Here is a 21,807-nt window from a genome sequence, read left to right as displayed (position 1 = left end):
CCTTTCCACCAAAAAATGCAAGGTTCTACTTTTACTCTTACAACCGCCCTGTGAGGTGGGTGAGACCATGAAATAGTGACTGGCCCAAGGTCACCCAGTGAGTTTCACAGTTGAGTAGGGATTTGAAGCTGCATCTCCTCACTTCTGGCTGTATAGCTATACATCAAGCTAGCGTGCTGAGTCACCTTTGCTAAGCTGGAAAGGCATAGGCCTAGAGCTGGATGGGTGACCCCCTGTGGAAGTCGAGGAGGGGACTGGACTCGGTGGTCTTATAGGCCCCTTCCAAATCTACTACTATTCTGCCCAGTCTTAGTGTTACATTATCTACTATACTACACTTCTGTTCTTGTATTATGTTGCAGAGCCCCTTCTTGGCTTTTCCTGCTTAATCGCATAATAGCAAGGACAGATGGATCTCACTCTGAGCTTATGAAATCATAGTCTTGGACCTCTGCCTTCAGGCAGACCCACCAAACTCTTGGTAGGCATTGAGGTGAATATATTTCCCATATGGGCCCACCAATCTGTTCACTGTGGAAAGGTAATATTCATACAGCAATGTAGGATGATCCCCAGATATCATCTAAAATACTATTTATCCATATATTCTACATACTACCTATTATCAAAACAGGCCAGGTGCTTTTGAGTCCCATTTTCTGTGATCTGAGTTGTCCTAAAACTGGGATCATGTCATCATAGTGGCTTCTAGTCTAGTTAACATGCGATGCTTCTTGGAGTCTGTCTTCTAAATTCTGCCAAATGCCAAGTGAGAAAATAGGGCATAGTAAAATTGATCTTGTCAAGAATTTCAGGATGTTTCCAGATAGGGTTTTACACGAGGCTCTGTCTCATTCGAAGACTTTTAAGAGGGATCCAGATTTCATTATCTTTTATTGGAAAACCTCCCCTATTTTGTCCTCACTGCAATTTCAGTGGAAAAATGGAATAGCTGGACAACATCTTCTGACGGGTAGCACTAGGAGCCATTCACCTGGAACCACCCTTAGAATTGCAGGCCTCATGAAAGCTTGTCCTGAAATGCCATTCCCTTGAATGTTGTAGTGGCCCCAAGCAAGAAGAAAGCCGGGAGATTCTAGATGTTCCTCTTTAATGCAGCGGGTTTCATTCAGCACTGTTGTCCCCAGACGAGTAGCAGGAGAGGAATGGTGCAGCTGGGGCAGCAGACCTGAGAGCAGCAGGGGGAACAGGTCTGTTTACTTCAGCTGCTCTGGTTGGTTTTGCTTCTCAGCCAGGCACAGGTGGAGCTGGAAAACCTCTGCAGAGCCGAGATGCGCTACAAGTGGAAAGCACATTTAAAAGGAGATGCTTCATTTAATTCATTACCACCTAGCACTTGACAGTTAGAGGACGATTTGTAAACACATTTGCTTAACCCAATCTAACCCAATTCAATTGCTCCCCTAAACACTAAAAAGGAGCAACATCTGGGCCACAGACCTACTTTAGGCAACTAAAGACAAAGCCTTTTCTAACATGATTAGACAAAGAAGTCCTACAAAGTTGGGCGATTTTTTTCTGCCTAATCATGCATAGGACTGCTCCCTAAGTAGCACGGTGTGGCAAACAGGAATGAGATTATTCAAAGGCGTTTCTGTAGGAGCTTGGCAGCTCCCAGAGAGTAAAAATTCAAATGGACCAATAAATGACCTGGGAGAACCTTGTTATGCATCCCCCAAATGATTCCCGCAGCGATTGATTTAACATAAGGCTGAGAGAGGGGGAAGTCAGGGGGTTTGGTGCTTAGGGATGCCTGGTCATATTGTTTGTGCAGAAGCATTTCTAAAAAAAGAAGGGGAAACAATGAGTTTATTACACATGGACTGAATGTTGATCGCTTGGTTGCATCTGCAGAAGTCAACAGGAGCCAAACGAGAATTCAGCTGGGTTGTATAAATATGAAATTGAAAGCAGAGATGTTCCAAAACATTCTGGTGCCTGGGGTAAAAGATCAAAAAGGACCACACAATTGTAGGATAATTTCCTGCCCTTTAATGATATCCCAAACTCAAACAATCCTCTAACGAACAGTAGGAACGGCCCAGACTGAAAGAGTCAAGTAAAGCACAGATGCTGGGGAAATATTCTGCATAAGTTCAGTAAATATGGAGAAAAAAATGCTAGCTGCTTCCACAAGTAGATGCATCATACCCATAATAACACCTTGGCTGGGAGAAAGACACGCCTGCCATCTCTTGTGCCTCCGGGTTGCCATCAGATTGCTGATGAAGTTGCCCCCGTGGGTTGCATTTTATGGCCAGCTTAGGCTCTTTTAAGCTAGCAAGCAGAGGATGTGGGAAGGAGTGAGCCAGGGGAAGCTGGCAGTACAAGGCCCATTGCTGCTGAACTGGCTGACAGCTGATTCATTCAGCTACAGAGCAGCAGCAAAGAATCCCATTCAGGGAAGGAGCAGGACGCTCAGTGTGCCAAAATATGTGACATGCACAAGATACCTAGTAAAGGCTCCAAATGATACGTGTCCTTGGGAAGAATACAATGAGCAACTCCCCACCCTGGGTAAAGGATGAAGTGGCTATTTGCTCTTTCTCCTGGCATTAATAGAAGATCATGCCATTCCCTAATGTGGAGTGTTGATGCTGATTCTGACCAGGCAAAGTGCCCAGACAGAAAAGCAAACAGAATCTTGTTCAGGTCAAAGATTGCTTTGATAAACCTGAAGCTTTTAAGGAGATGTCAAAATTTTCATTTTCTTTCATTTTCTTTCTTCTTTTTATGGACATGACTCGCCTCACATAAACACCAAGTGAGGATATGTCCCATTTTAGAGATCCAGGATATGCACTTGTCATCATCCTTTTGTCATTATAAGTTCAATGCCCATGAATTAAAATGTGGGATAATTACAGCTCTGGTTTGATATATTGGAAGCAAACAGACAGAATGATTTAGCTCTGCCGTCTCTCACAGTCTTGCAACCTCAGAAATCAAGTCACTTCACACCCTCTACTTTGCTGTCAAAGATCCAAGTTTCTAGACTCTTAACTAGTACAAAAGGGGGGCTCAGGTGTGTCCAGGCAATGCCTGGAATACTCAGAGAAGAGGGTGGAGGGGTACTAGTGCCTCTTCTTAGGAGCAGCTGTTGTTTGTGCCCAGCTCGTTTGCCTGGAGCAGACATATGAAACAGCAGTGGATGAATCTCTGGACAAGATGCCCCAAACCAGGCAGAATGTCAGGGTAAAACCCCAGAGTAACTATGCAACCTTCCTCCTCTACCTGAGGGCAGCTTTGCTTCTAGTTGGCTAGATCAAGAAGCAGACAATGCGACAACAAGGGAAAGACAGACCTGACCGTATACCATGGGCCATGGGCCCTCCAGCTCTTGTTCATCAAGGCTGGGGAACCTGGAAAATTTCCAGATGTTGCTGGAATCCAGCTTTCATGATCCTTCGACTCTCTGTGCTGGCTGGTGCTGATAAAAGTTGGGTGTCCACAAACATCTGGAGGGCAATGGATCCCCCACCCCTGCTGTTCAGGCATGGATGAAGTTCCACCAGCTTGGCCTCCTCTTCACCACATGCAGACAAGGGTACTGATCCCTTGCTTTCAGTGGAACGTCTCTCCAAGATTCTACGTGTTCTTAGAATTGCAGCCTCCCTTGCTGGTCAGTCAATTACCATGAGATCTCAGCAGGGTTCTTGAGGTGGTGTGATCAGAAGTCATAACATTGCTCTGTGCTTAATTACTCACTATATTTTAATACTGCCCCATAGTCCTTGGGGCTGTCTGGGTCATTTATAAATTTAAAAACATATAACAACAATAAAATAATCAAATTTAAATAAACAAAAACAATAGCACCAGTGTAACAGAAGTCAACAACCTGCAGCAGTTAAGGTAAAATTAATGCCCAGCATAGCAGCGGATATAATAAAAACAGATCTTAGCTATTAAAATATCTGGAAAATACAAGGTCTTCACCTGGTGCTGAAAAGAAAACAAGGATGGTGCCAGGCGCATCTGCTTGCAGGGCATGTTCCAAAGACAGGGCGCAACTGCCGAGTTGGCCCTTCTCCTAGTTATCACCCCCTTTACTTCTTGTGGGGGTGATTCCCAGAGAAGGACCTCTGCAGATGATCTGAGGGCCTGGGTGGCAACATGTGGAGCAAGGCATTCCTTCAGGTGCTCCTGGGCCCAAGCCATTTAGGGCATTAAATGTTAACCTCAGCACTTCAAATTGGGCCAGGCTTTGACCGGCAGCCAATGCAGCTGAAAGAGGACTGGCAGGGTATGGTCTCATGAGTCCGTCCTGCTTAGTGGCTGCACTGCTCTGCTATGAATCTGTTGGCATTTCCAGACCATTTTCAAAGGCGGCCCCGTATGGGGTGCATCGCGGTAATCCAGATGAGAGCATGGATCCTGTGGGCAGGCTGTGCTTGTCCAGATGGGGTCGTAGTTGGTAAATCAGCCTAAGCGGATAAAAGGTGCTCTGTGCCACTGACTCCATTTGTGATTCAAATGAGAGTTCTGGATCTAGGGGCACCCCCAAACTATGAAGCTTTCCCCTAAGGGGAGTGCACCCCATCCAGGACAGGTTGAATATCTCCCCATAGAACAGGCAGTCTACCCACCAACAGCACCTCTGCCTTGTCTGGACTGAGTCTCTGCTTACTGGCCCTCATCCAGTCCAGACACTGATTCTATGCTGCAATAGGAAATTGGAATTGCTATTATGGTTTTGTTCTTTTAGTTTTGTGTGTGTGTGTTTAACTTTTGTTAGCTGCCCAGAGTGTCTGGGCTATTGGGTGGTATAAAAACAATACAAATCAATCAATCGTTTTGAAGCTGAGTTCTCTTGTCTGGGCCATTCTGAGTCTTGATTTAAGCCACAATGGGACCATCTGAAACATGTTCAGGAGTTTCTTTCTTTATGGTGGAACAGTGTTAATTAAGGGCACCATCTGATGCATGCTTAAACAGAAAAAAGCTCACTCTTGGGAGATGCAGGACTTTTCGTGTCTAAACATGCATTGGATTTTGCCTGAAATGGTGCCTTTCATGGGATTTTTGTTTGTCACTGCAGGAACATCATATATTTGCCTCTATACCTGCCCCAGTAACAGAAGCAACATCTCTCTGAATGCAGGTTGCTGGAAACACAAGCCCAGTGGCTTACCCAGCATCTTTCTATAAGCATCAGGTTGGCTGCTGTGGGAACCAAGTCTTTAACTAGATGGATCTTTGGAGCTGATTCAACACAGCCCTCCTTGTGTTCCTAATGACAACCTGGTATCCCCTCTGTATCCCATTTTGCTACAGTATTTTACCTGGCTTCTCTTCCTCTGCAGTAGGTTCTTGTTTGTGCCTTATCACAGACAGCCTGTAACAAAAGAAACCAGTGCTAAACCAACACTTTCTTCTTCTTCAAGTCTTTTGAGCAACAAAACTGCCCTGAAAATAAAGCACTAGCACAGTCTTCCCCAGCCCTGTGCCTTGTAGACACGTTTGGACTGCAACGCCCAGAATTCCCAGTCAGTGGCCCCGGTGGATGGGAATTCTGAGATTTGTAGTCCAAATACCTCTGAAGGTCACCGGGTTGGGAAAGGTTGCACTAGTAAGATTGGCCAGCTTGTTATCTCCTTCGATAGCTACAGAGCATTCTGAATGGTCTCCATCCAGCCAGTGATGCCAGGGAAGCATTAACGCAGGAGCGCTGAATCTCTTTCAACTCATTGGGTGAGCTCAGTTTCAGGGAAATGGCTGTGGGCTGTATTTCAGTGGTGGCTGGTGCCGGAAGAGGAAGAGAAAAGGGAGGTGGCCAACGTGCCAGAAAGGCCAGCCTATTTCTGCTTAAAGTTCTTACCAGAGGCATTTTAACCTTTCAGAACAGGGGAGACAGGACTGTACAAAGGCTGTTTCCCCTGGCCCCAGGAAAAACGCTGAAAGGTTAGACTGGGGTTTCAGGTGGGCTGAATTTGGCCTATGAGCCTGAGGTTATGCAGCCCTGCATTGCCTAACCGAGCACTTATCTTTCTTCCAAACACTGAACTGCAGGCATTCAACCAATTCTGTCAATAGGCTTGAAACCTTGCTATACTTGAGCTCAAAGGCCAGGCCTCTATTATGGCTGCCAACAGTCTTTGAATACAGTAGCTCTGTGATATCCATTCCCAGGCTATATTGCAAATCATACATGGGAACATGCACGTGTGTGCATGAATATATCTATATCTCTGTGGAACTCTTTTTGTATTGTGTTTTGCAGTTCCAGAATCACTGCACTGCTCTTTTCCAAACTTCATAAAGCTCTACTTTTACTTCAGCCAACATGCAAAGGACATGAAAGAGAGCACCTGGTGGAATGATTTCGCCCAAGGCTGGGTAGTTTGGAAGCATCTGAGGACATCTGTGATGCAAGTCTCTCTTCCATGCTTGTGATTAACTCCTGGGGCTCGAGCTGGAGGTTGGCAGTTGCAATCTGCAACAATCCCATGGCAATATTCTTTTCTACAGTGAAAGGAAAGCAAACACTTTTGGAATCAGAAGGTCTCATCTTTGGTTTCAATGTAAAATAAACATTTTCGTCTCCTTTCTTCTGCCTGCACCTTCATTTATACAGAGAGTTACCCAGGCATTTTTCATTCCCATACAATGATCAAAGCAAGGCTTAGGAATTCTTCACATATTACGTTTGTAGGTAGGTCTCTAACAATGTAGTGCATGCATGAGCTAAACCTATTTAGCTAGAAAGCATATGCATCACAGAGGTGCGCTAACCAACAAAACAGGATTTCTCCTTGCCGAGTGTACAGTTGATCACAAATCTGTATTTACTGCCACAAAATGTGTGGAAAAGTCTAGACCGGGGTGTCCAAACTTTTTGAGTCAAGTGTTGAAAGTTTGAGTGTTGGCATGTTAAGGGCACTTCACAAAATATCTGCCATGATGGATGGCCAGAAAGCACCTATTTCTCAGATGAGAAACTCATGAGATTAAAAGAAAGGCAACTTGTCCAAGAACCAGAGTGCAAGATAGAGGTGGGATCTGCATACCAAGCCGCAAACCCATTGCCTGAAGCCACATGGTTTTGCTCTAATGTCCCTTTCTGAGAAGGAAAACTGATGAGACTCTGAGGCAAGTCACTTAGCCAAGCAATTGCGTACAGTGCAGAAGTGGGGTCTGAGTCGCAAATGGCAAATAGTGTATTTGCTTCTACAAGGCAGAATAAAATTCCCATTTCACAGAAGGCTGGTTGAGGCTCTGAGAAACAGGAGCACATCTGGCGATGGCCCTTGATGCTGGCTTTCTGCACTGCAGTGTGCCGCGCTCCAAGTGACTTTAAATTGGAACGATCTTTACAAAGTGAAACAAAATGAGGAGGGGAAGGAAGCTTGGAGGGCATCAGAGGAGGTGCTTCTGGGAGCACTTTGGCCCTGGGAACCCTATTGAAAACTTCTCATATGTGCAATTGCAGAAGAGCTAATTTTAATCCCCTGGACGGCCTCTGCATGTGTTGTACTCTGCAGGGCACTATGCAGTCTCTTGGTACCCTCCAAAATATCCTTCGCCCGGTGGCAGAAGACTCTGTATTGCTCCAGAGGGCTGCATAAGTTAGACCTAGCCTGTTTCCAACCTTTCTGATGCTTTGTAGCAGCTATGGATGCAATTTTGTTCCATGTTTGTTTCGAATGTAGGTGTTCTGTCTAGGTCTTGGCGGGAGGGCTGTATGGGGTGGTGGAGGCTGTCGCCCACTCCTGCCCCACAACAACTGCTTTCCCTCTATGCATAGAGATGGCATTCCAAACACATGGCACGCATGCTCCACGTCCTAAGCTTTTCAATGCACAGCCAAGCTGGCTGGGGCTCAGAAGAAAAGCGGCAGGCTGAGCCCCTTGCAGGCTCCATGTTCTCACCCTTCTGGCTAGCGGTGAGCAGCCATTGCTGAATAGCCATCAAGGAGTCTGTCTGCAAGATCTGACACAGCAGCTCCAAAATCTGTTGAAAGAACAGACAGTGGAAATTTCTGTCAATAGGACCAGGTCAGAGTGACACCAGGAAAGAAGCAAACAGAGGGTCAAGAGGGCAGATACACAGAGGCTTATTTAGTCTCTTTTCATATTCTGGTGGACTTTGTCTCAAGTTGCCACTCATTGCTCATCTGATGGAATCCCCCACTCCTTCCTGCAGTCCCAGACAGAGGGAGAGGCATGTCAGTTCCTGAATGGGCCCTGCTACAAGCCGTGTGCATGCATTTTAGGAGAAAGCTCAAGGGTTCCAGGGAATGTCTTGCTTCATCCTAGGAGCAGAAGGTGGATCTGGCCAGTGATAAACCTTTGCAAAGGCTGTGAGAGGTGGGATATCATTCCTGTTGATTTATAGACTGCCAAATTTGATTTGTGCTCATGCCACTTGGCTCACAGCAGCTAAAATGCAGGGTCAGGAACAGCGCTGGCCCCAGGTTTGGAGGGGCCTTGGAAAAGACACCCTTTCTGGACACCCTCCCCCTGCAAGTCATCTTCCCACTGCCTGCCTCTTGGGCTGCTGTACCTCCAAAGTGCTACCACGTGCAATTCAGCAGGTAAAGACCTGGGAGCGAGTCGGCCACGGCATCTTGTGCTTCCCTTCCTGACCACCCCAATTCTTTGCTCCCAAGTGAAAGGCAGGGGAACAAGAAGGTCGCTATGGGGAAGAGGAGGAGCAAGAAGATGAGTGCACTCAAGGAGGACCAGGTTTAAATACTGATACTTGACACGGCAACTTTGCAGGGGCAGGAAGGGATTTTACAGCATGCAAAGGAGTGTTCAGGCATCCAGTTCTCCACTTGCGATCTGGGTCTGAGAAGAGAGACTCCAGCAAAAGCTGTGGCACAGCTGCGGATCTGCTGACTCTTTGTTTCTGCCTTCACAGTACATAGAAGGTGGATGCAGCATGATCAGAAAATGGGCATCATGATTCAGATTGTATTATTATTTACACATATGTCTCTGAAATGATCGCAGATTCTCACATGACTGACTATTCTGCTGAGTGCCAGTTTCTAAACACTGACACTCACTTGGATTCTGTCACTTCACTACTCCGCCAAGTGAAAAGCCACATGGCAATCGCTTGTGCAACACCAGATACTGGTGCGGGTGTTTGTGTGGGCGTGTGTAATTGCAGGAGAAGCAGTGAATACTTTTCCCAAGGCAGTGTTGCCTTCCTGTTGTTTAAACATCAGATCTCTCTTACTTGCACACCGATGCCTAATGGAATAATATATTTCGGCTGACTCATTTCATAACCCATTCTGACCAGAAGCTTTCCTTATTTCTCTATCTGTTCATTTTTTGGCCTTGCATCCCTTTATGTCCATGCATGCACGATGGAAATCACTGTGATCTGCTGGTGGTGTGGGAATAACAATGATAAGAAGTGGCTGCTTACGATTAGTTCTTGGCCCTGGAAAGACAAGATAGCATCTTTCCCTTTATTCCTGGCATTGTTCTTGCGCAGGCAGTGGGATGAATGGCGTGTTGTGGCTCGGGAGGACAGCGGGATGAGACGCCCTGTTTCTTCTGAGTACTGTGTTTCCCTCTGGGACTTTTCTGTCTTCAAATGCAACAAGATGCAGTAAAGTTAGGAGGCTGAGAAAGCAAAATAAGGGTGAACAACAGCAACCTGAAACAAATGTTACCATACGGAGTGATTCTGTTCTGGGTTCTAGATACTTGATTTCACATTCTATCCAAAGTATTTATGCATCATTTTTCAGTCCACCAGGGCACTCAAAGTGGTAAATCACAAGAACACAGAAGCGAAGCAAAGCAAAACAAAACAACAATAACAACAAACAGAATATTATTTTTCTCAAAAAAAGACACAATTTTAAAAGGCAAAGGCCTGGAGAAACAACAACCTCCTCAAGAGTGCTACTGGCCAGCTGGTGTTAAGCTAGGTTGCCCTCCGGTGGTGCACGGGTGCAAGAGAAGAGTGTGGGCTGCCAGAACATCTACTACCACATTTTAAAACATTGTAGACTCCCTGGCTATGTATGTCATGTGCTAGCTTGCTTTCCCTTGGAAGGGAGTCCACAGCTGAGGGGGAGGTACAGAAAAAAAACCTTGTTTAATGTTTCTACCACCAACCTTCTCTGTCCTGGAGAGACAGAGGTTTCAAATCGTGGGCAGACTCATATGGGAGGAAGGGATTCTTCAGGTATTCTTGCCCCAAGCCATTCTCTTCATCCCTGGTGTTCTTTCTTTTTCTGCAATGTTCAGTCTGAAGTCTCTGCCCACTGAGCATGCCCAGTTCTTATGGAGCTGTTTTTAGGGTTTCCTGCCACTCGGGAGTGCTGATTTTCTAAAGATAAGCTGTATTTCTGCAAATGTCCAGGCTTGTTGATACTTCACTATTATTTGTTTAAAGCATTTATATGCCACTCTTCAACTGGAAAAGCTGCCAGAGCTGCCTATAGATCAATAAAAACAAGGGAGTCCCAAAGTGTAGGCTTACTATCTAAAAAGATGGGACACAAAAGGAAGGATGGGAAAAGAAAGCAAGTAAACCTTGACAGCAGGTCTTAATATTAGAAGTTCTTATATAATGTCTAGCTGCAATGGCTGTAATTCTGTTGGATAAGACTGCTCTTTTTAGCACAACTTTCTCTAACAGAAGCAGTGGATTCGATTTTGTTAAATCTGTTTTGTTAAAAGTTTGATGGGATTGGATTTTTTATGATGTACAAGAATTTCATCTCTGTGCAAATGCAAATTTGCACTAGCATCCACTTAGTCACATGCATGTCAGCACTATTGAGCACTAGAACTGATTTGCCTTAGTACAAGTGTGCATTTGCACAAACTCTCCAGCCCCTCAAGTAAAAACTTGTCCACAAATCTTCAGAATCTGTATGACTTGGTGAAAGCTGGCCCACAGAGGTATCCACAGGCCAGATTCCGAGAAATCCAACCTGTGGGTTCCTTTCACATCTCAGAAACTGCTCAAGACAGGAGGAGCCAAAAATGGCTTGGCTCTCAGCTGAACTGATGGACTGACCTCTCTTCCATTCTCTTCCTGTTGTATGGCCTGATGGAATGGCTGCTAGATGACTATCTGGGGAGAGGAAAAGACTGATGAAGCTTCTCAGGAGGACTGAGGATGGGCCCTGTTTTTCTCCTCTAATGGAATGACTGCAGGGTGACAGTTGCCCACTGCGTAGTTTGAAGCACTCTCATTGCTGTTAGCATGTAAGATCCTATTGCAGAATGGAATTTCTGACTTGAATAAGCACCTCAAGGCCCATTTTACTTTATACATATTCTAAGGAGTATACTGTTTCTCAGGGTTCCAAAAGTTACCCTGGCTTTCACCCAAAAGCAAAGACTTATGATAGAAAAAGACAGTGCGCTCTTATTTATAGCTGAGGTTTGTGGGTCATCTACTGGTGACCAAGAGCAGAGGGGAAAATACACTGAGTTGTGCTTTTACATTGTTGACAAAGGAGTCCTGCAACACAATCCAGTGTGGCTGCCTGTAACCCTCTGAACTCAGGGGATTATGAGCATCCTATGGAGGGAAGGAAGGGTGCAGAGGAGAGGATTCTGGGATTTTTTTGCCTCAGGAGAAAAAGGAACTTGGCTTGCCTTGGGTATTATACGTCTTGACTTGGTGGGATTCCCCTCCCCTTATCATATTAGTCCTTAGGGTCATTAAGAGAAATGAATTGGTGTGAGATTCAAGCCAGTGAAAAAGTATTTTTTTCGACACAGCACATAGTCAAACTAAATAAATTTCTGCCTCAAGAACTAATGATGGCTGATATGGCTGGTTTTGAAAGGGGAGGTTTTAAAAGGGGATTAGCAAATTCATGGAGGAGAAGCCTAGCAATGGCTACTAGCAGTAATGGCTAGTATCCATAAGTATCAGGTGTAATGCATGTAGAATGTTAGCACCATAACCCTAAACTCCCAGGCCAGAAGAGGCTTTCAGGCCTGGGCCATGTTGGGTAGGCTTGAACTTAGGAAGAAGGACCAAGTATCCTGGGTGAGCCAATGTAAGACAAGGATGAATGCTGGAATTCTTGTGGAGAAAAGGTCAGGCATTTCTCCCTTGAAGAGATTTGGCAAAGCAACCCTGCAAGAAGGATGACCCGTTGTCCTGAGACACCTCAAAAGTACCTCACCCATAGCAACTAGCAAACACGAACAAAGAACTCACCTCTTTCCCAGCCAAACAATAGTTAAGGCCATCAAGAAGCGGTCCAGCACTCTTGCAACAATTAGCACAAGTCTGGGAAACTCAGAGACACATGTGTCTTTCCCACAGACGCATGTTCAGAGAGAAATAATACAAGGATCGGGGACTTAGAAAAGAAACACACATGCTCTGCACACACACACATTGGACACACAACTTCTCAACATTCAAGCTTATTGCTACAGGAGAGGCAACCCCCCCCCACCCATTAGCCTCTCTCTCTCTCTTGCTCTCTGTAAAGCACAAAGTTCTTTCTCTCTTTAAAAATATACAGTAATACTGGGATGCGACAGGAATATTTGCTGTCTGGACACAAACATTGTCATTATACGCTTTTCAGTGCCAGGTCAAGAACTTTTTATTTAACCAATATTTTAATGTTAATTGATTTAAATTGTATATTTATTTATTTAACTTATTTTAACTATTCTATTTTATGTATTCAGTTGTGGCATAGTTAATTTATTTGGTTTAGGATTTAGATTATAATATATTGTAAGCTGTCCAGAGGCTACAGTGACAGACAGCCTATAAACATCCTAAATAAATAAATATACAAAATAAGATGTTAGCAGGTTCTGAGAACACAGGAAGCTACTGTATACTGAGGTGGGCCATGGCCCATTTAGCCCAGAATTATTGACACAGACTGGCAGCAGCTGCCAAAGCTTTCAGAGGAGATTCTTTCTGGATGCACCTAGAGAAACTGCTCTGCCATGGACCCATGGCCCCTCCCAAGACAACAATGACCCAGTTCTCATTGGAGTTATCTCCCCAGTGTCTAACAGATCACATTGCCCGGCAAAGCAGCGCTGTGATTTGCAACCACAATGCCCCATTCTTCTACTCACAGTCTCTTTTTTCTCTGTCCCAGTGGAAGAGGCAGCTCTCACCCTTGCAGCGAGCTCCCTCAGCTCTTCTCGCCATGCCTCGGACAAAGAACCTGTGTGAGAGGGAAGAGGCAACTCAAGGAAGGCAGCAAAAGAGCAACCCCTAAAAGGGGACTGAGGATAAACAATGTCACAGTCCAAAGGCAGAGCACATGCACCTGTCTACAAACCGCTCCTGGCACCTTCAGTAAAAAGAATCTTGACATGACGTTTGCCACTTGTGCTTTGAGCCCATTTCAAGCACGCATTTGTTATTTGCAAACATGTATTAGACAGGTTGCAGCACATGGGTGGGAGATAAGAATGGGTGGTTCTTACATAAGAAATCTACATAATGATTTCTCATTTCTCCATTCTTCTGTTTAGTTCATCTCAAACTTTGAGAATTTCTCCAGTATTGACTGCAGTTTGTCTTGAGCTGTAAAGGTTAAGTTTACATGATGATTCAAAAGCATTTTTGAACATGTTTCTCCTAGCACATGCATTCGAAATGGATTTAATAGTTTTTTCAAGCAATCTTCCTAATGTAATGCAGCTTTAAAGATCATCTTCCCAAACACGCACATTTTTGTACACATCTTTTGAGTGGAGAACTTCATGGCAAAAACTGGAGAAGTGCATTGTTTGGACAATAACTGAGTTTTGGTCCACATAGCAGTTTAAATTCACATTAAAATGTGAACTGGAGAAAGTCTTCCCCACTCCTAGGGGGAGCCAGGATTAGCTGCAGCTCCTGTTGAGTGTGTACTCAGTGGCAACTAGCAAAACTGAGCTTGCTTCTCTATAATGACTGAGTTCTGATGACAAGATAATCTTCACTTAAGAGCTTAGTATGGGTTGAGGGTGGGTTGTTATCAAATCATAGGCTATGATTAAAATAAAGGTTATTATGTTGTGTGAACACAGCTGAGATAACATATCAGGGTGAACAACACACAGTTCAGAACCCAACACGAACTATGGGTTCTCTCCATGGTTAACAAGTGATGGCCTGTTAGTGCGGCTGGGCTCAGAGAGCATGATAACCCATGGTCCAACAACCCATACTCAAGCCAATTTCTATCACTGACTGTGGGTTACCCCCTTGCCTGAACCTGCCCGATGTGTGGATGTGTTGTCTCATGTGATAGATCATTTGCCAGACCGTCACACTTCAGACTTGCAGGGACAGGGATGGAGAGGATTTAGAAAGTCTGAACATTTTAACACACGGAACGCTTCTTCTATTTTCTAAATTAGCAAGCTAAGCAGAAGTTTCTGCCGTGGTCTTCTTACTGACAGGTTTGACCGTGAAGGGAATATTTCATACTACACAGATTTCTTCCTGGCACACTGTTAAATTAATAAGACAAATGCTGTAGTTGTGCACCTTTAGCAATAACGGGATGGCAGGTTCAGAAATAATCCAGAGATGAAAGGCAATCCTCTGAGTCCTTCAGAAACATCCAAGGAGCATTTTCTCTCAATCTCTGCATCCTTCAGCAGGCTTATCATTACTCAGGCTGAGTTCTCAGGAAGTGAATGCATCATGAAGATACTTAAAAGCACTATCTGTGCTTTAATTGCATTAGCAAGCCTTGTTGATGAGGAGAGAGCAAGCCATGAATGCGCTCGCAGAGAAGGCTTCCCTGCGATACTCTGTGTGGTTAGAACATTGGAAGACCTCTGCCAGGGTGGAACAACAAATCACAAAAGGTCTGTTTCAGGTGTCTACCAGTCCTCAGCAATACTTCTTGAGAGGCCAAATACTTATTTTATATTCATGGCAAATGGCACTTGTACTGGTTCATGCGGACAAGAAAAGTCTTCATCCTGAAATTCTCCTCAGTATCAGGTCGAAGATAATTTAGGCTTTGTAGCAAGTCATCCCCAGTTAGGCCTGCTTCCAACAATCCCTGGAGAAAGGTGAAGGCTCCTGCAATTCAGCTGTGTAGCATAGGCAGGACTTCTCAGGTCATGTGAGGCCAAACAGTATAACAAGGCAGAGCAGGCACAGTAAAGGGATGCCCCCTGCACAGGTTGCTCGGTGCCCTGCAAATTGCTCTCTGCCACTCCATGCAAATGCTTTCCTAGTTGAGAAATGACCGGCGTGGGAGCAGGTATTCCCAGAGCGGCTTTTACTGTAGAAAATGTAAACCAGCCATAAACAAAGTATTCAGATTAAACAAGAATCCACCATGGGGATTTTCTCATCGGACACCCATCATGCTCTCTGTCTCTCCTGATTTGTATTTTATTTTTTAAAAAACAATAACAATAACAGAACTGTGGTCATGGTAGGGTTATAATGATACTATGGTTATAATGAATTATAGTGAATCATAAGTACAACAACTATAACTATAATTATAGGTATATTACATTTACACCCTGCCTTTACTCCTCTTGTAGGGAACTCAAGGTGGCTTACAATGTTATCTTTCTCTCTGTTTTATATATTTTATCCTCATAATGACAGCCCTATGTTGGCAGGTTGGGCTGAGTGCCTGTGACTTGTCCAAAGCCATCCAGTGAGTGGCATGGCTGACTGGAGGCTATAGCCCAGTCCAACACACTAACTAATATCCCCTGGTGACTTTAATAGTAATAATAGTAATTTGGAGGATGGTATGCTCTGCTCTCCAGAGACATCTACATTTGGGTTCAAAAGAGCGGGGGGTTTTGTGTCTGCATTATAGGCAAATTTCTCAGGCAAATTATTTTTTCTTTTGGCTTCATGTTTGCTTTCTGGAAATGAATGTTTTATGACTAGCCAAGCCCAGTATGGCAGCCATTTTATAAATGGGCAAGAAGGCCCTATAGCAGCCATTTTGAGAGAACATTCACAAACTTTCTCAAATTCCGTTAAACACCAAAAAGACCACCTACTGGGAGAACTCTTCAAACAACAGCTCTAATAAGGTACTGAAATTCAGCAAGTTAAAACATGCATGAAGGATGCAGAATTTTGTAGAAGAAATATTATCCCATCAATGGGAAGTCCTATGGATGCAGGGCATAAAAATCACTGCTAGTCAAGCATTACGAGAAAATTAGTATAAAATGCACTTTTGGTGGTATATTACTTCAAAAGAGAAACAGAAAATAGACAAAAATTACAATGGAAAATGTTGGCAATGTAGAGGAACTTTTTAATCATATGTAGTAAACATGTGATAGAATCAAAAGATTTTGGAAGCAGATACATGTGGAAATGCAGAAAACTCTTAAAATTGACTTTCCTATGAATGCTAAGATTATGTTACTGAATATCATGCCAGAGACTCTTCCCAAGATTATGTTAATCAGATATATGATAACAAAGGCAAGAGTAGCAAAGGCCTCAAAGTGGAAAGCTGAAGGCTGTCCAACTGTGGAAGACTGGAAACATAAGCTAGCTCAGTATGCAACAATGGCAAAACTAAACAATTAGGTAAATAGAAGACCTGCCAAAGAATTTAATGGAAAGCTCATTATGAGCAATTCAGCTAATGCTTAAGAAAACAGAATCTCTAATAATACTGTCTTTTTTCTTGGTCCCTTGCTTTTTAGACCTGCTTTGGGGTTATTCGGAGCACTGATTCAGAAAATTGCATTGGCTAGACTGCATTGGCTTTAGTTTTTTAGATATGGTCAAATTTATATAATTTTTTAGTCAGTTTTTGAAAAGTTCTTGCTGATCAATGTGATCTTCTGTCACCTAGTTTGTGTTTTTGCATACAAGTTTAGCAGATATAGTGAGAGTGTTTACATGCTTCTTACTGGAATTTTACTGGAATCTTACTGAATTCTAAAGGATAATTTATTAACTGTATTATAGTTATGATCATATAGGAGCTGTGTGTATATTATTTTAGTTGTTCCTGGGCAACAAGAAGGCAGATAACTATACTCCATTAGAAGAGGAGATGCTCTTTCATTTCTACAGGCTTGGCTGTAAATTGAATGCTAAAATCCATTATCTGCACAGTCACTTAGATTGCTTTCCAGAGACTTAAGGAAAGAGCAAGGTGAAAGATTTCATCAAGACATAAAAACAATGTAAGGCAGATACCAAGGAAGATGGGATGCACACATGATGGCAGATTCCTATTGGGACTTATGCAGGATTGTCCTGGCAGATCCCACTCTTAGAAAACTTACAAAAGGAAAAAAATTGGTGCCATTTTTGGAGTCAGTGGGTCAAATATACCCAGGAACTGGTCTAACATTTGAGGCACCAAATTCTGTGTTGGCCAGTGAGCTAATACTAAAGCTAGGATATTATCCACAATTAGTTTTATATATTAGATTAATCTGTATGCAAACTTTTATTAAGAATTGAATGACCTAAATGTTACCGTAGCAGACAGAAATTCTTGCCTTTTTGTGAATTCATTACTCAAATTATGTGCTATATTTGTGTAATATCCCTTTGCATCATATTTCCTATCCAATTTTTCTTTCTTTCCAATGTATTTTGTGAGAATAAATGAAATAAAATAAAATAAAAGACAAAAATTTCTCAAATTCCAAATGAGTCCACTGGCTTAGAAATGTTGATAACCCCTTCTTTACCCCACTGATAATTGAGGAGAACATATACATTGTACACAAACCTATTGTTAGCGTGGGCACTGGAATGGGCTGTGGATCTCCAATAGGAATTTGAATGGCCAGCATTCCCAATGCAGCAGTTTGAAACTGACTTTTTCTCATTGGATGAGGAGGAGGACTGGTCTGCACAGACCACTCATCTTTAACTGTGCAAACAGGAGCTCCATTCAGACCTGTAAAAGAAGGACACACTTGTAGGTAAGTCATAAGAAAGAGGCATTGGAAAATTCAGTCTTGAATAAGGGTTTGCTGGAGCCAACCACCAATCAACTGTAGAAAGGATTCATTAGGACCAGATTGATCAACTGAGCACCTGTTGAATTGTGGTATCTATCATCTGGGGTCCATTTTAAATACAGAAGCCCTCCATTCTGCCTTCAAAATTACTGGGAGGTGAGGTTCCTCCTGGGGCAGAATAATTCCTCAGCAGCATAGGACAGGGATTAGAAATGCCTGAAATGGAGAAATGGGTTTGCCATCCAATAATGGGTTCTCTCCCACATCCCATCCTACCTCCTAGCACAGCCGAAATTCAGCATTTCTCTAGTGCTGGGTGGGGACTCTGCTCTCATCCGTGACCACTGCCTTTTTCTAGCACCAAGAATCTGCATCAGAATTTGCAAGGAGAAACGGATTCCTATGATATCACAGGCAAAACTTGGAGGGGGCTGCTCCCTGACATTATCCAGCCCCAAAATTCAATCCAGCTCCCAGGACCCCAACAGGATCCTAGCCCTGGCTTAGAAACTCTCTGCATAGGCCCAGCAAAGTCTACAGCACCATGGGCACTGAGAATCATGCTGGATTCTGGTGAGCCCCTAATCCATTGGTTGGAGCAGAAACTTCTTCTGTGGCCATCAGCCAGGGCATCAAGAAGTGGCAATTTGTGGTGGGAAATCAGCATGCATTTTTGGAGCCTAAACTTTCCTCAAGTGCATCCTTTCCCTTTCTCTTCCTTATCTGGCCCACACACACAATCATGTACACAGTGGAGGTGCCTTGATACATGTATGTGTGGTAAAGGAATTGTCTGATGGTCTTGGTTCAAAGAAGGCACCCCTTGGTTACCAACATTATGCCTCGGAAACAGCAGTGCATTAAATATATATTCATTTTGGAAACACATTTAGTAGATTGTATCTCACCTCACTTGAATTAAAATCAAAGCAGCTCATAAATATGCTACCATAGCCTGCAGCTATGCAAAAAATCTTGTTTCCTTTCTTCCTTTTTTAAAAAAATGCCTTTTTAATTATGTGTTTTTAGAGTGGCATAAAGCTGCACAACAAGTACAGGGGGAAGACATGTCTGAACTCGCCATTTCTCTCAGCATGGAAGAAAAGGACCGCTATGCTTTTTCTGGGGGGCCAAACACCGTCTCAAGGCATTCCGCTGCCTGAGACGAAGGGGCAAATGGCACCCCCTCCCCAACCCATCAAGTCAGGGAGCATAAAGCCCAGCAAAGGCCAGCCCAGTAACTTTGTCTCCTGAGGCAGAGAAATCCCATAATTGCCCCTCTGTGGGAATAAAATGCAGCAATAATATATTGAAATGATATTCTGCGCATTCATGACAATATAAATCAGTTTCCTGTGGCAGCAGCCTCAGTCTGCCTAAGGGTAGGGCCTGGGAAACAACAGACGTGGGGCCAGCATGAAGGGCAGACACAATCGGGCACCTGCTGACTGCTCCATCCCAACAGGAGCCCATGCACAAGAGCCCCCTGGAACAGCTCCGGAATGGGCTCCTGTTTTCTTCTCCACTGGACCCTCTTCTTCACCTGCCTCTTGTTCTGGCTCAGAGGATGGTGGTGAGAAGCATAAGCAGTAGTTGCCACTGCCTACTCATTTAAAGGCAGTAATGGCTTACGACTTAATCTGCCAAGCAAGCAGCAGTAAGCCTGAGAAAGAGGGTGAGGAGGAACAGCGCTTGGTGACAGTGATGGCTTGCTGAGACAGGCTGATTGAGGGAAGGGGCCCATGGGAGGCCCTTTACTCATGGGCCCTGAAAAACCTGGAGTCGGCATAGACTATGGCTAGGTTCAGGCAATATGGCAAACCATGGTAGGGTTTTTTTCCCATTGTGGATCTGCCGTGTTGTCTGGACTGAGTTGTGATACTCCACCATGGTAAGTTTGGTCCATAGAAATCACAATCAGAAACAGTGGTTTCCCCATACCCCATAGCTTGTTGTGTCATCTGAACCCAGGATCATGGTTTTCATGTTCCTGGTATGCAGCTACCACAGAGTCCCCTGCAAAAAGCTGCAAATGGAGGAGCTGCTGCAGCCACATTGAGCTGCTCTCAATGTGTGGATGAGTCAGAAAGCGGCAGGTGACGTTGGCAGGGAGCAATGCACCTTGGGACTGAATTTCAGGCACAGTGGCTGATGGGATACATACCAACAGTAGGGAGCTGAGTAGGGAGGACAGAAATCATGATAATGCAGAAACTAATGGATTTGTCTGTCATGATAAAAACCTGGTAAACGTGAAGGGTTGCTTGTCATGTTGTGTGAATGCAGCCTAAGTATCTTTATGCCGAAATGAGTAAGCGTGCCTAGGACTGGCGACCTTACCTTGGATGTGAGTCACTCGGTGAGGATGGGGGTTGTGTCGAGAGAAGAAAGCATGATGACTGAGACTGCCAAACCGAGCCGTGCTCTTTGAATGGGGCCTCCGGGCCTGCGTGCTGAACCAGACTGGCATGTTCAGGGCCACACGCTTAAGCTTCCCTGCTAAAGCAGTGATGTCGTTGCCTTTGGAAGGGCTGGCCGCGTGACTCTTCAGCTTCTCCATCCCCTCTCTCGTGGATGTATCCTCAGTTCTTGAATCAAAAAGAGAAAGGGCAAGTTTACAAAAAGAAGGATATGCCTTAAAGTTCCTTCTGATGTCTCTTCTAGGAAATTGTGAGATGCAATTCCCTTGGCTGGCTATGCAGTCACCAACTTTCCCTCACTCCAAGTAATTTCAACTCCCAAAGATTCCACTGAGACAATTTAATAAATCTCTATTCCCTCCTGTTGATATCAAAAGGTTAAAAAGAGCATATGTTGCCCTGACTGGGCACTAGCGTTATGTATTGACACTCATAGCCCAGGGAATTCAATCAGCCTGGCAAAATCTGTCATTGAAATTAATTCAGGAGTTTTCTTATTTGTATTTCCCCACCACTTCTTTGAAATAAGTCAATAATCCTGAATCTCATACTTACCTGAAAGGCTGAGATTAAATATAGTGGAGCAAGAAAAAATAATGTTATGTGCTATTCTGTTTGCAGGAAGGATTTTATATCACACGGCTTTGTTGGGCATTTATGAGGAAAGCAAGTCATGTGTGAAGGGAATCTGAGACCCATCCAAACTCCAGCAAATTTGCTGAAGAATCCAAAAATAAATAAATAAAAAATAAAAAATGGCTCTTTAAGAACTTCCTCTTGACAGTTTTGAAAAGTGACCTGGAGTCTTGACAGTCCCACTTAGATCATATTCTGAAGACTTGCTTTGTCTCAGGTTGTCTCAAAAGCTTGTTTGCTGACTCTTCATCACAAGGAACTTTGCATCATCAGCATTAACACAGTTGAGACTATTGTGAGGGGTCACTAAAGCATGCTATGTCTTATCTCATGTTCCTTTGGGTAATGTTTCAAAGGAGAAATAGCGCATCAGAAGCATTGTATCAGGAGTTGTCATGCAAAACACACAGATCAGCATAATTTGAACCCTGATAAGATGGCTTTGTACGTAGCTGGTGACATGTACTATGTGGAAAAGAGCAAATCAGTTTTGTGCAGATACTGTGTTTCTTAAAATGTTGTTGCCCAACAGTAAACAAAGTCCGCACACTGTCTCTGGGGAAATGGTGCAATGGCGGTGATGGAAACTACTTCCCATGCAAGAGACTGGAAAGTCTGCGATGGTAACATGCTGACATTGCACAAGAAGAAATACCAGCTGCTATTCATGTTCTCTGCACACCCCCCACAAATATTGCTACCCTTGTTTTACTGGGATATCCAGTCCTATATCAATTTTTTCACCCAAGGAAAGGTAATACGTGATCAATTTGGGTCTGGGTAGCCAGGTTTTTTTACTGCTATTTTTTCAGACCTGAAAGAATGGTGCAAGA

General features: G+C 43.9%; 1 protein-coding gene across 1 annotated transcript; it reads right to left on the bottom strand.

Annotated features, from left to right (window-relative positions):
• Nucleotides 1-1,217: 1,217 nt before the first annotated feature.
• Nucleotides 1,218-20,493, bottom strand: TBATA (thymus, brain and testes associated). Its single transcript, XM_044420072.1, has 8 exons — nucleotides 20,259-20,493; nucleotides 17,684-17,854; nucleotides 13,068-13,159; nucleotides 9,406-9,570; nucleotides 7,893-7,974; nucleotides 6,333-6,486; nucleotides 5,307-5,359; nucleotides 1,218-1,297 (listed from the first exon to the last, which is right to left on the bottom strand). The coding sequence occupies exons 1-8, from the start codon at nucleotides 20,476-20,478 to the stop codon at nucleotides 1,218-1,220; spliced, it is 1,017 nt and encodes a 338-aa protein (XP_044276007.1). The 5' UTR covers nucleotides 20,479-20,493.
• Between the last annotated feature and the right edge of the window lie 1,314 nt (nucleotides 20,494-21,807).

The sequence above is a fragment of the Varanus komodoensis genome, unplaced genomic scaffold, assembly GCF_004798865.1.
Source record: "Varanus komodoensis strain SLA01 unplaced genomic scaffold, ASM479886v1 scaffold11, whole genome shotgun sequence".
In the NCBI taxonomy this organism is placed as follows: Eukaryota; Metazoa; Chordata; class Lepidosauria; order Squamata; family Varanidae; genus Varanus; species Varanus komodoensis.
Note: the sequence above shows the minus strand (reverse complement) of the source record. Positions and strands in the feature narration are given on the sequence as shown.